This window comes from Haliotis rufescens, unplaced genomic scaffold (assembly GCF_023055435.1).
Source record: "Haliotis rufescens isolate VD_foot unplaced genomic scaffold, xgHalRufe1.0.p SCAF_2, whole genome shotgun sequence".
Classification (NCBI taxonomy): domain Eukaryota; kingdom Metazoa; phylum Mollusca; class Gastropoda; order Lepetellida; family Haliotidae; genus Haliotis; species Haliotis rufescens.
In genome coordinates, this window is record NW_025963890.1 from 11,806,760 (window position 1) to 11,820,314 (window position 13,555).

At 37.7% G+C, this 13,555-nt stretch overlaps 2 protein-coding genes across 9 annotated transcripts in view; one reads left to right on the top strand and one right to left on the bottom strand.

Moving 5' to 3' along the window:
- Positions 1–860: 860 nt before the first annotated feature.
- LOC124111602 (exosome complex component RRP40-like) lies at positions 861–6,772 on the bottom strand. The gene is made up of 4 exons (XM_046471362.2): positions 6,580–6,772; positions 5,016–5,165; positions 3,562–3,713; positions 861–2,240 (listed from the first exon to the last, which is right to left on the bottom strand). Exons 1-4 carry the CDS (start codon positions 6,769–6,771, stop codon positions 2,027–2,029), a joined length of 708 nt encoding a protein of 235 aa, XP_046327318.1. The 5' UTR covers position 6,772; the 3' UTR covers positions 861–2,026.
- A 4,511-nt stretch (positions 6,773–11,283) lies between these two features.
- LOC124111601 (histone-arginine methyltransferase CARM1-like) overlaps positions 11,284–13,555 on the top strand; it is a 30,901-nt gene continuing 28,629 nt past the window's right edge. For all 8 annotated transcript variants that reach the window (XR_006857465.2, XR_006857466.2, XM_046471355.2 and 5 more), the window contains exon 1: positions 11,284–11,419. Coding sequence is in view for 6 of the 8 variants with exons in the window: in XM_046471355.2 (XP_046327311.1) it covers positions 11,287–11,419 (133 nt within the window). In the remaining 2 variants the exon portion in view is untranslated. The remainder of the gene's footprint in view (positions 11,420–13,555) is intronic.

Genomic DNA, 13,555 nt, shown 5'->3' on the forward strand with positions numbered 1-13,555 from the left:
TAGTGCTGGTCCGGCCAATGCTGGTTGCATAGTGCTAGCCCGGCCAATGCTGGCTGCATGTACTAGTCCGGCCAATGCTAGTTGCATAGTGCTAGTCCGGCCAATGCTGCTTGCATAGTGCTAGTGCGGCCAATGCTGGTTGCATAGTGCTAGTCCGGCTGATGCGGGCTGCATAGTGCTGGTCCGGCCAATGCTGCTGGCATGGTGCTAGTCCAGCCAATGCTGCTTGCATAGTGCTAGTCCGGCCAATGCTGGCTGCATAGTGCTAGTCCGGCCAATGCTGGTTGCATAGTGCTAGTGCGGCCAATGCTGGTTGCATAGTGCTAGTCCGGCCAATGCTGGCTGCATAATGCTAGTCTGGCCAATGCTGGTTGCATAGTGCTAGTCCGGCCAATGCTGGTTGCATAGTGCTAGTCCGGCCAATGCTGGCTGCATAGTGCTAGTCCGGCCAATGCTTGTTGTTTTGTGCAAGCCCACTGAGATAAAATGCTGCAGCTTGACATGGAAACTTTACACAGACACAGTATGCTGATGCTGAGACAACCAGTCCCTTGTTCTATCCCCCTCGTGCCGAGCGCCAGGCAGGGTAACAACAAGTACCATCATTTCATGTCTTTAGGTATTATGCGACCAGGTGATAGAACCACTGACCACGAGACCAATGAGTGCTATCAATTCAGTGCTAGGGACTTAATTCCTGTAGACATAATCCATGTCAGGTAGTTTTTTCTGAAGGGACATGATTGTCTAGTGAGTGGGGATAGTAGATTGGACACTGTCAGACCCAACGATCACAATGATCTGGGATTCAACTCTATGGACAGCAGTTTCCTCTGTGTCAAGAAACCCTACATTTTAGGTCCTGTTTGGAGAATGTTTAATTACAGTAGCAATTTCTCAAAACTATGTCAGACAATAAGCAGATGTCAATGTCATAGATCTTTGTTAAATGTTATGGACAATAAATCAAGAACATGAAATTTCAACATCAGTGCTTGGGCAAGCTTCCCAACATCTGACAACGTGATGGTCATTGCATACCAAACCAATACACCATGCAGTGAGGTCTTCATTCCACCACAAAGCAATCATGGTACTATGTTTGTCTATTTGTTGTTTAATGCCGCACTTAGCAATATTCCAGCTATATGACAGCTGCCTGTAATTGACCAGACCATCCACGCCATCAGGGTACGATATCACACCAGTAACTAAGCCGCTGAGCCAGATCCATTTGGTCGCCTCTTACAACCAGCGTAGGTTACTGGGTACCTATTCTAACCCGGAATCCCTATGGGGCCTTGGCGCTGTGACTTTATTTTAATATAGATTCATGATGGCTTCAGCAAAGTCTCAACCAGAACAAGGCCCATCTAAATTGAAAGTGTTGATAGTGAGCAGCTGAGTCAATACTTTAACTTCGGGATCACTCCACAGTCAAAATAAGCAATAACATAACAGAGATTTACTGGATGCCAATTTTTTTAAATCGATGAAAACAATATGCAATGTACATCCACTAAGATGCAGAAAATGTGTATGCATGCTGGGGAATGAATGCTGCTTTTCATAATTTGGTACCACTTCCATAAATGAATTTCCATATAAAATCATTTAAACATACAATACACAGTCGGATGCTTCACAGTCTTGGGCTAGCACTTGTTGATTCGTTTCAGCTGGTTACCTCCAGATCTAATTTTCAGTAATGGCCTCCGAGCATGCAAATCTTGCATCACTTGTTGTAGAGTACTTCATTCAATTTTTTACACTTCTCTGGGAACCCAATCTTTTATCCTTGGACCCCAACAATCAAATGCTTTGAGAACCTGACCTAAGAAATTCCGTTATTTGTTTTGTACAGTTCTCAAATAGAATCGGTGACATGTCATCCAGCCCACATGACAACCATGATGACATGTATCTTCTTTACTTATGACACCACTTGACTCTGAAACCTACACAACATTTGACATCTGGCCAGTGACACATATCAGACATGGAAGGTCTTAGAAAACAGATGAAGTCAGATTCCAGCTATGGCATCGGCCAGTCTTTTCACCATTGCTTTTATCTGTGAGTCTGCCATGTGTTCCGACGCTGCTATGGCATTACAGATGGCTATTGTTTGATTCGTGGAACGTCCTCGGACCAAGATTCGGCCATTCATGCCAACAGTCATTTCATAAGGCAGGTGTTTGCCTAGAGTCTTTGAGAGAGCACATTGTGGATTGAGAACCCTGTGGAAACAAAAGGGGAATTGTATGGATTGCATTGTGTTTGTTCGTTGTTTAACACCGCACTCAGCAATATTCCAGCTATATGACGACGGTCTGTAAATAATCGAGTCTGGACCAGACCATCCAGTGATTGACATCATGAGCATCGATCCACCCAATTGGGACACGATGACATGCATCAACCAAGTCAGCGAGCCTGACCATCCAATCCTGTTACTCACCTCTTACGACAAGAACTGTAAAGTAAGTACCACATAAACTACTGCCTTGACACAAAAAGTGACAAAAGTCAAGGCACAAAGTTAACAGCACTGTCCATGACCAACACTTTCCCAGTGAGTGAGTGAGTGAATTTGGTTTCGTGCTGCTTTAAACAATATTTCAGTTCCATCACGGCATGTCAGCTTGATGAGGAAGGAAAGCCTAAAGTGAGAAAGTGAAGCAGGTCACTATGACATTTACAGCTTTTGTGAAAGGGACAAGCATGGGTATCTTGCTGACAAACCTAGAAACATAATGAAGGTGAATCTGGGATTCGAACCCACAATCACAGGTTCCTCACACACCTCGGTGACAGAACTGTGCAGAGCCTTAGATGCTGGGCCACCCCATGTCCCTACAAAACATCCATGTTCACAGGCCAGCAGTCAGTTGGTGTCCTGGGTTCTCAGTGGTTATTATCACTGACAGAGTCGGCTCACTCTGCTATGAGGCATCTTAGAAGATTTGTAAATAATTTTTTTTTTTTTTCAATTTAAAACAAAATCAAACTTTTTTAAAAGTTTTAATTAATGCTATGAGCAAATCCCACTGTAATGCCAAATATCCCCTTCAAAGCTTAAGTACTTTGAATATGGCTTTGTTGTAAGTAAAAAACAATTTGAATTAGACATTTGATTTATTTTCTGTTAATAATATTCAGTAAACTATTTTCATAACGAACACGCTTATGATTAATTGACGGATATAACAAACTGTTTTTGCTCAGGAGCCATGTGCTGTATATATGCTTATACTATACTATGGTCATAACTTACTAAAATTTGTTATAACCGTAGTTTACTGTATACAACTCACAAGAAGCTAAAGAACACATGATTCTTTCATATTACTCTCATGCCATGACAGATTAACTATAGTATGGAAGAACCAGGTGTTCTTTAACTTCTTTTGAGAGTTACATTTCTAACTAGAAAATGTTAAGCCAAAACTCACTGTCAGCCTTGACCTAGAAAAACTCATATCCTTACCTATTATCAAACAAATGCAAGCATTATCAAAATCACAACATCAAATTTTTATGACTGAACGGAACACTCACTTTCTTACTAAGTTGAGAGAACAGCTAAACATGAAACCCTCGTTGCGGATGACGCCCATACCACTGCTCCGTCCATGGCTGTCGATACAGACGACCTCCGGCTCCATGTCCTTGTTGGCTACCAGCAGACGGCAGAACACAATGTCCCCCACCTGGAACAGGACACTCAGGGTCATTACATTTCCTTTGTTGCTTCACGCTGCTCTCAGCAATATTCCAGCGGTATGAAGATGGCCAGAGAGGAATCAAGTCTGGACCATACAATCCAGTGATTGATATTGTGAACAAAGATCCATGCCGTTGGAGTGTGATGACAAGCCTTCAACAAAGTCACCGAGTCTGACCATAGGATCCATTTGGTTGCCTCTTACAAACAGTTTAAGTTGCTGCTAACCATTTCTAACCTTGATTCTCCAAGGGAGGTGTCATTACAAAACAAACCAGGGCAATAATCCTCAGTTATGTAGTGTATTATATGTTCATACTATTATAAAAAATGCCCTGGACCATTTACTAAATAGCTCTGCTTAGGAAGTAACGTCACCATAGTGATCGATCATTAGGAGCAGACATATTTTTAAGGGCAGGGGCTGGGGGGGGGTTTCAACAAAATATTCAAGCCAGTTGTTTACTGAGAATTAATTTTTCTACATAAGGCTTGAATTGGAAGAAAGAAAATAATGTCCCCTTTTTTCGCAGACTACTGTTCTTTTTTTTCATTTTAATGTAAAAATAAAAAAAATGATCACCTGTTCATGTTGGAATAATAATAAATGCTCTTCTCAAATCAAATTTCTCCTCCTCTTCCATCCCTACCCATAATTCAAATTATTGCTCCCTAGGTAACATCCAACAGAATTTCTCCTGCAAATAAGGCTATTTCTTGTGTTTAAGTGTTCCGATTGGCACCAGAAATTTGTTCGTGTCTCTATATATCACGTATATGGCTGTAACAATGTTGATGCAATTTTAACTCTGTCACACATGGGACTCAATATGAAGCTGTGGAAATGAATGGGGCCGTGTTATTTATCAGAATAGATTGAAGATACACTATACGATAATCCAGGATGATTAAATATTTTATCCACAGTGAGTGAGTGAGTGAGCTTGGTTTACACCTCTTTCAACAGTGTTTCAGTTATATCATGGCGAGACAGCTGAATGTTGGAGGAAAGCCTCAATTGATGCAGGTCTAGGACGTTTACCACTGTGGTGAACCGCCAATCACAACCATGTAAATCGGGTATTCAGACCCCGCTGATCTAACAACAATGGGACATAACTCTGCATGACAAGCTGGAACATCTGAGTCTGTGTCCCCTTTTATTAATAGCTATCACCTGACTTTTAACCATTCACTCGATGTTTCATATCCAAGTGAAACTGCTTAACATTTGACGATACCTACTTTCTCCAAAGAAACAAACATCAGTCCATTCTGAGATTGTTACCTTGACATCTGGTCGGTTCCTCTTGGTTGCCCCTTCAAAAGATAGATAGGACAGAGTGGCAAGCTCACTGCTGCCAATGTCGACACGGAACATGTCCCCAGCTTTCGCTGTCACCACACCCACTACGGAGTCCCCCTTCACTGGAACGTACTGCAACCATGACAATGTAACATCATCATTTTTACCAATTTTGTTATCATACTGACATGAGCAAATATTATCCTGGTAGTTAAAAAGGGGTTATAGCGAAAACGGCACCTCAGCAAAACGTCACCAGGCGAAAACGGCACCGATTGGCGAAAACGGCACCTCTACTCGAGCGAAAACGGCACCTCTACTCGAGCGAGAACGGCACCTTATTTATTTTTTTTACCTTGTCAAATAAATTATATTAAACTTACATTGTAACTTGCAAGCGCCAATAATTGTGAGATGTTAAAACAAATTTTTACATTAGATATTAGCCTCTACTCCAACTATAATCCAACTTAGCTTATACGCAACTAAACTTATTGTGAAAACATAACATGCATTGAAGAAAAATAATAGAAATTAAACTCACATCGTCTCTTACAAACACAACTAATTGTGAAATAAAACAAATAAGAAATTAGCCCCCTACTCCAATTTACTCACCGACTCCGATTGGGAGGCGTAGTTAACTTATTGTGAAAACACTATACGCTTTGAAGTTTTAAGTACCAATACTCAGGATGATGATGATGATGATGATGATGATGATGATGATGAAGATGGACATGTATATATGAACATATTTACTGAAAAGAGGAAATACAATGTAAATCACCAATCAAATACTATGTTTACTTATATCTCTGAAAAGAGGAAATGTAAATACATCACTAATAAAATACCATGTAAATAAACCCTATATATTACTACAAAAATCGTTGTTATCGTTATTAAAAATAGAGGTGCCGTTTTCGCCCGACTCATAGTAGCCGTTTTCGCCAGAGAAATCGGTGACGTTTTGCTGAGGTGCCGTTTTAGCCTGCACCCGTTAAAAAGTCACATTATTTTGAGAACTTATACTTGACTATTTGTTCACAATATCAAAATTCAACACTCCTGTCAATAACAGTATTCTGACCAATACGAATGGGTCCAACGACCTCCATGCTATCATGGCTATAGAAGTGACTGATTTACAATATATTAATCAAGACAAGCTGAATGTTATCTGCCAAAATGTCTGGACAGCTAGCTTATTTGCACATTCCAACATCGTTGTATAATTACACACAATAAACACACTCACTGTGCTACGTTTCTCACAGCGATAATAGCCATGTCAATCGTCATCTAATTTAGCAAACGCGCCTGACTTGTGTTAAATGGTGAATACTGGTAATATTACCAGCATATATCTCATTACAACTGAACAAAGTGGAACAAAAGGCAGATGACGTTACAACTAATGAATCCTACGAGTACCAATTTATTAATTCGTCACATTTATGAAGCTTAACGAAACTGGAATTAGATAATGACGACAATACATATGTAGACAAGACCAAGCTAAAAAGATCATTTCAATCTTTACTCTCTTCTGGTGGCAGTCTATCCAGTATAAATGTGGTTCTCTGTATCTGAGAATTCCAGGTTTTGTGACGTAAACATTTTCTTCGTCTAATCTTAAACCTGGACCAAGATTACACTTGCCGGAAGACTCAGAATACTTTAAATTTGTTAACTGATCCCCTGGCATAAACACTGAACCCACATGGTCCCCCATGTTGATGTGGTTTGATGAAAATTATGGATCGGCATAAACACGAAATAGCTACATTCAATAAACGTTGCTTTATTCGTCAGTAAAATTAGCAAAGAGGGGGCATCATTGCATTCTTTTCACTTTTCCCGATCATGTGAAATTTTGAAGTATGTGATTTAGAAAGTTTTAATGGGAATCGGACATAATATTGTACTGAAAGTAAGTAATAAGAGCAATGTCTAAATAGGTATACAGGATTTGGTTTTTTTAAACCAATTTTAAATGACAAAATCTTAATATCGGGTAAGTATTTTTTTTTAAATTTAAAGAAACTATTTAAGCAATTTAAAATCACGTAATAAGCTTTTAATGCATTGGTGATATTTAATATTACTTCAAATTACTTCAATTCACTTTTTCAATTTACCAGAATGGATGTTATTAGGTGTCGTTACAACATACTCGAGTTCTTTGGCAATCTCATATTAATTCTACAGAAAAATAATTACAAGGTAGACACAATTTTATGGATAACAAACTTCTTTAATGCTGCAAAAAGCGACGTTTCGGTATAGATCCTCATACCGTTGTCCTTGCTTGACAACGGTATGGGGATCTATACCGAAACGCGCTTTTCACAGTATTAAAAAAGTTGTGTCTACCTTGTCATCCGTCAACTTCCAAGTAATGCCTATCAAACAATTTAGAAAAATAATTGACTTAACTATATTAAAACAACTCTTCATAATTGTGGATTATCATACGTTATTAACAATTACGGAAACGATGGCTTCACATCCACTTTAGACACGACTTTAAAAAACCAATTTATACAAACATATGGCACAGTGATATAGCTAACAGATCGAAAGGCATCAATCATAAACTGCTTAAACTGACTGCCGAAGATAACCCGGAAACTAACCACGTGATCATAACTCAGTGATGATGTTTGTCGCTAACAAAGTGGATATTTCTTGAAAAGCGCATTTTGCATTTTTTTGCATTGTAAGTAATATCCCAGATAGGCTGAATGGCTTGCTTTCACTTTATAAATATTATAATACACGCAGCCATCTTCGTTTATTAATGTGGAACAAGATGACATGCATCAAAGAGCCTGCCCACCCGACTTAGGCAAGAACTCCTTAAACTCTACAACTCGGGTTAAAGATACTAATTGTTTTTAATGTTCGTTTGGAGTTAGACAGGGTTGCCAGTTGTCACCATTTTTATTTTCATTTTTTATTAATGACATTAAAGATTTTTTTGCAATAAGATAAGAAATGGTGTATTAGTATAGGTACACTACAGTTATGTGTGCTGCTTTTGCAGATGACATTGTAGTAATAGATAGTACAGTTATTGATCTTCAAAAGAGATTAAATAAACTTTCCCAATATTGTGATAAATGGCAACTGCAAATTAATAATGTCAAGAGTAAGGTAACTGTATTTCGAAAAGGTGGTCGATTAAAGAAATATGAATTTGTCTCTCAAAATGCATGCCCACTTGAAATTGTTTCAGTGTATAAATATATAGGTGTACATTTTTCAAGCTCTGGCTCATGGTTTAATACACAGACAACTTTAACACTCCAGGCCAATAAAGTTTTGCAGTCACTAAAAACAAACATTATTGACTTTCATAAGTTACCTTTACATGTTTTTATTCATTTATTTGATGTCAAGCTGTTACCAATTTTGTTGTATGGCAGTGAAGTCTGGGGGGTTCATCCTTCACCTGATATTAATACATTCCATGACAATTTCTGTAAATAGCTTTTACATTTAAGACGGAGCACACTTAATATTGTTGCAAGGGGGGAGATAGGTCGTTATTCATTCAAAGTAAACCAATATATGAAAATTATTAAATATTGGACTAGATTAATATTTCAAACTGGTACTCCTATTTTGAAACATGTTTATGATTATCAAGTGTCCTTGGCGGATAAAGGTATTGAATGTCGGGTTTTTCATGTAAATCAATTATTATCATCATGTGGTTTTGGTTCTGTCTGGTGTAATCAAGATGTTCCAATTGTAAATAAGTTTATTGTTTGTTTTAATCAATGATGTATAGATATAGACCAGCAAACTTGGTTATGTAAATTAAAAACATTTTCCAAACTTGAAATGTATGCACAAATTAAACCATGCATTGTATTAGAAAAATATTTAACATCAATACCTGTTAGAGTATACATGTATCAATTTGCTTTTAGTTCTTTCCGTTGTTCTAGTCATAGCCTAGTGCTTGAAGAAGGTAGAACAATTGGTCTTTCTAGGGATGAACGCTTATGTCCATTTTGTGTAGTCCGTGTAATTGAAACTGAGTATCATTTTTGCATTGAATGTCAATTCTATTCAGACCTAAGAAATAGTCTTATACCTAAATATTACCATTCACAACCTTCATTTGATAAATGTTGCCCTCTAATGTCTTGCTACAATGAACATGTGATTAATAAATTAGCTAAATATATTTTTCTTGCTTTTAAGAAATGACAACAGTTTTTCAAATGTATGCAATAATTCAATTGTTTCACTATGTACATCACGTGTATTGTCTGGCGCCTGCTATTGTTGTAATCCACTGTATCCATATTGTATAATGGGCCGGTGGCCTCTTTACTGAAATAAACTCATTCATTCACTCCGGTTAAGGAAGGGTTGTATCATGTTTAGTAAGATTTGTTTGTTGTTTAACGCCGCACTCAGCAATATTCCAGCTATATGGCGGCGGTCTGTAAATAATCGAGTCTGGGCCAGACAATCCAGTGATTGACATCATGAACATCGATCCACACAATTGGGATACGATGACATGCATCCACAAAGTCGGCGAGCCTGACCATCCGATCCCGTTAGTCGCCTTTTACGACAAGCATAGTCGCCTTTTACGGCAAGTTTGGGTTGCTGGAGACTATTCTATTGCTATTCTACCCCAGGTCTTCTCGGAATGTTTAGTAAGAGATGGTGAAACTGGGCCTCAGAGATCAAAACTTAATCAATGCAATGGAAACATCAAACATCACCTCCACCTTAGAATTTCAGACTCAGTCCTCGGGGAAGATTTTGGCTACAGAAGAAGAGGAAGTTTATTCGTGAATGAAGGCCACGTGGCCCAGAGTTCATTTACAGGAATAATATATACCATGCACATGCACACATTTTCTTACAACGAACGTTCATCTCTTTTTTACATTTGTATTTAAATGTCTTTTTAAATATATGGACAGGTTTTTAATAGCACAATCATTTCTGGTAAATGGAAGACTGATTAAGTTTGGGACAGATGGTTGCACATGGTGACATTTTGGAATTAAATTTTCTCTACTACTTTTATAAAAAGGAAAAATTAACAAAAAAATGTATTCATAAACTAAACGATGACTCTGTGGTTGTATTAAATCGAGTTTTCTGTACATTTAGATTATGGCTTAAACAATGGAATTTACATAAAGCTCTAAGAAGATCTCTTTCACATGCTAAAGTAGACAGATATTTTTCTAAATCGAATAGTGATTTATAAGATGAATAAACATCAAGGAAAGAAGAATTTGTGATTTTGTAATGCCAGTTTTGGATTATGGCCACATCTTGGTTTCAAGGGGAGTGGTAATCAAACGTTTACTGCCACAAATAAACATATCTTATTAAAAGTTTGTATCCACAAAATATACAAATTTAAAATCCAACTGGAGCCCTGAACAATGCTAAACAATGAGTCAATCTAGACTTGCCCAATCATTCTACACTTGAGCTGGGCTTCTTTTTTTTCATTTATTCACTGGGGTCGTTGAGACAGACAAGGTAAGTAGTAGTTGTAGACTATCTGTCAAAGTTGCATTGACAAGTCAGAATTAGGCCAACATGTAGGTCATACTGCTTATGCAAACTTTAGTGACCTGTTTATTTAAGCAGGGACAATACACCATCTGTATGTGTTTGACTTATAGTTTCTACCTTTGTGGACTCAAACAACGTATTGTACCAATATTGCAATATATAGTTTCATTGTGTACATAATTACAGAAATTTATATATTTCGACTCTGATGAGTGACTCTAAATAAGTCTTATATAAATAATAGATATTACTTGATATATCAGTTGTGAATGCTTTATAATGGTCTATTTCAAATTTAATTTTGGGTTGGATGGCATAAATAGGTCGGTTTCCAATCGGTAGCTTAGCTAAAGGTATTTCTGAAGCTTAACTAAATGTTATGAAATTTAATTTAGTTTAATTTAGGGAGGTCGGAGACTCCTTCCTCGTGAGAATCACTTTTCTCAAGGAGTTATTGTTCTAGCATTGTTAATTGTCTTTACTAATAATCATTTAAGCTCACAGGTGTTTGGAAATTGAATGAAGTGTGCAAAATCATCACTTGCAAAAACATACATTTTATAACTGCTACAGGTAATATGCGCTTTGGTTCGTTTTCTTTTTGCCACGTCTACTTTTTATGGCAAGACTCCGGTAGTGCTATTTTTAGACATTTTACCGCGCCTCCTTTTCAATTCCAAAAATGGCGACTGTGTTTGACAACGTGCTCCTCGCAAGTTGGAGCGAAAATGGACAGTTCGACTGCACATCGGAGGTCCCCCATCGAATGGAAATATCACGGCAAACTGAAAGTTTAGCGTTATCATTTTACAATGGTAAGTACTTCCTAGTACCACGGCTTGATGAAAAACAGCCGAAAAAGTTCGAATAGCGCCACTTTGTCATCTTTTACTGCATCATTCAGAACAAAGACACTTTGGATCACACAGATATTACTATTACACAATATTGACGCATATGTCTTCGGTTAACTTGACGGTTCTGTTATTTCAGATTTGGTTTATTGAGTCATCGTGCATGTATTGCTGAATGTTAGTTATTTCCACATGTAGATCTTCATCATGGTCAGTTATTTTGGAATTAGACGCCATTTATCAATAATGTGAATGTTATTACTTTGTAATTAGTTTGCTTATTCAGATTGTTGTATTGCATGTATCATGTACATTGACTTATAGACATAATTATAAGAACGTCCATCACTATGATCCTCTGTATTTGTCATCAGTTGACTTGTTCCAGGAATCCTTGAAATCAACTAATCATGGTAATATTCTATCACAACAAACTTTGATCTGTCCAGCATACAGTAGTTCCTGAATTTGTATCATCATCAAGTACACTTTATCTTTCTGGCGTATTTATATATAATCAAACGATTGTTATGATCCTGGCTGTAGACAGGGTAGATGCTATGTTGCACGTTCAGTATTATTTTGTATCATGTGTATTAGGTTGACATCAAATACTCTTCTGGTACTGTTGCGAAATAAGAGATGCCCTTGCCCACGTGTCTAAGGTGTCTAAATTCGCTGTGCAGAGTTGAGTCCCTTGGACATGCCAGAAACCTATGATTGTTGGTGCGAATCTGGTTCGCCCCAATTTATGCTTCACGCTTTGTCAGGACCATACATGGGTTATACCAAAGTGGTAAACATCTGAGGCCTGCACCTCTTCCGGCATTCCTCCCACATTAAAGCTGATTCACTGTGAAGCCATTTGACAGCCATGGGTGTTAGATGAAGCAACGGTGCAGACCTGACCTCTCTTGTTTGATGATTTGATATTGTACCCAGATGACAATTCCCTTCCCAAATTTCTACTCATGTCACAATTTAATATCTACAACAAACACATTAACATTAACTATGACAACTGAAGTTCCTTTTGTCATCAAAAATATTGTATAAACCTAATCAACAGCAAATTATTGCGAAGATATTGTATCATGACATTTGATGATGTTATGATTAACATATTGAGCTATATTTCATTAGGATGGAAATGGCACATGTAAGTGATCATTAGGAATTTTGGTCTGAAAAATCATACAGCCACATGTACTAAGGTAATGATCAGTGATGATGGTTACCATGGTTGCAGTGGTTACATAATGTTGCAATATGCTATTAAGAATATAATATGTCATGTATATTTTCTTATCATGTTTGAATGTACTTGTATTTGCGTGAAAGGAAGGTTTTAGCCATTATGTAGATAAAACATGAATATGCTAAAATGATGTAAGCCAAAATGGTCCATCGTAAAGTTTCAAGTGACGATACGATTAAGGTTATTTCCTTCAGACGATATTCTTGCTAAAATTACTTACTAGTACTCGTTTGATGACCTCCCAGCATTTTTGTCTGTCAAATATTGCAAAATGTGTTGTAACAATCAACAAGAACAATCAAGTTAATTAAGGCCAATTATGAGCTGGGCATTTGTGAATGGATTGGAAGAGACAAGAAGGCCGGCTGTAGTTGTTTACCTCTTGAACTCCAACATCTACCTTGAGACAAGTAAAACATCCTAGCAACTAACTAGAGCTGTGTATTGTCAAAACAATGGTACAGCCACAGGTGTCTTTATTGCCATATATTGGGAGCCAAATTGGGTGACAGTGATATACACAAATTGTACATGCAGAGCCTATGTTTTAGATGTTATAGTAATCCTTTCACAGTGAATCTATACTTTGAGTCTTTGATAGGGTGCTTTGTTGGTGAATTCCTCTGCACAAGGAGAGTTACTGGGATGTGTGGGTAACAACGTGCAATTGTTGGTTGTGATGCCAGATGATAATATTCAGATGAGACAGAGGTGACACTATAGCTGGGTAATGGTGACAGATGTGCATGGTTTAGTTATGTAACCCTGTGTATTTCACCACAGCTTTATACATTTACACTCATGACAACCAGCAGAGTTTTCTTCCAGTCGATTGTCAC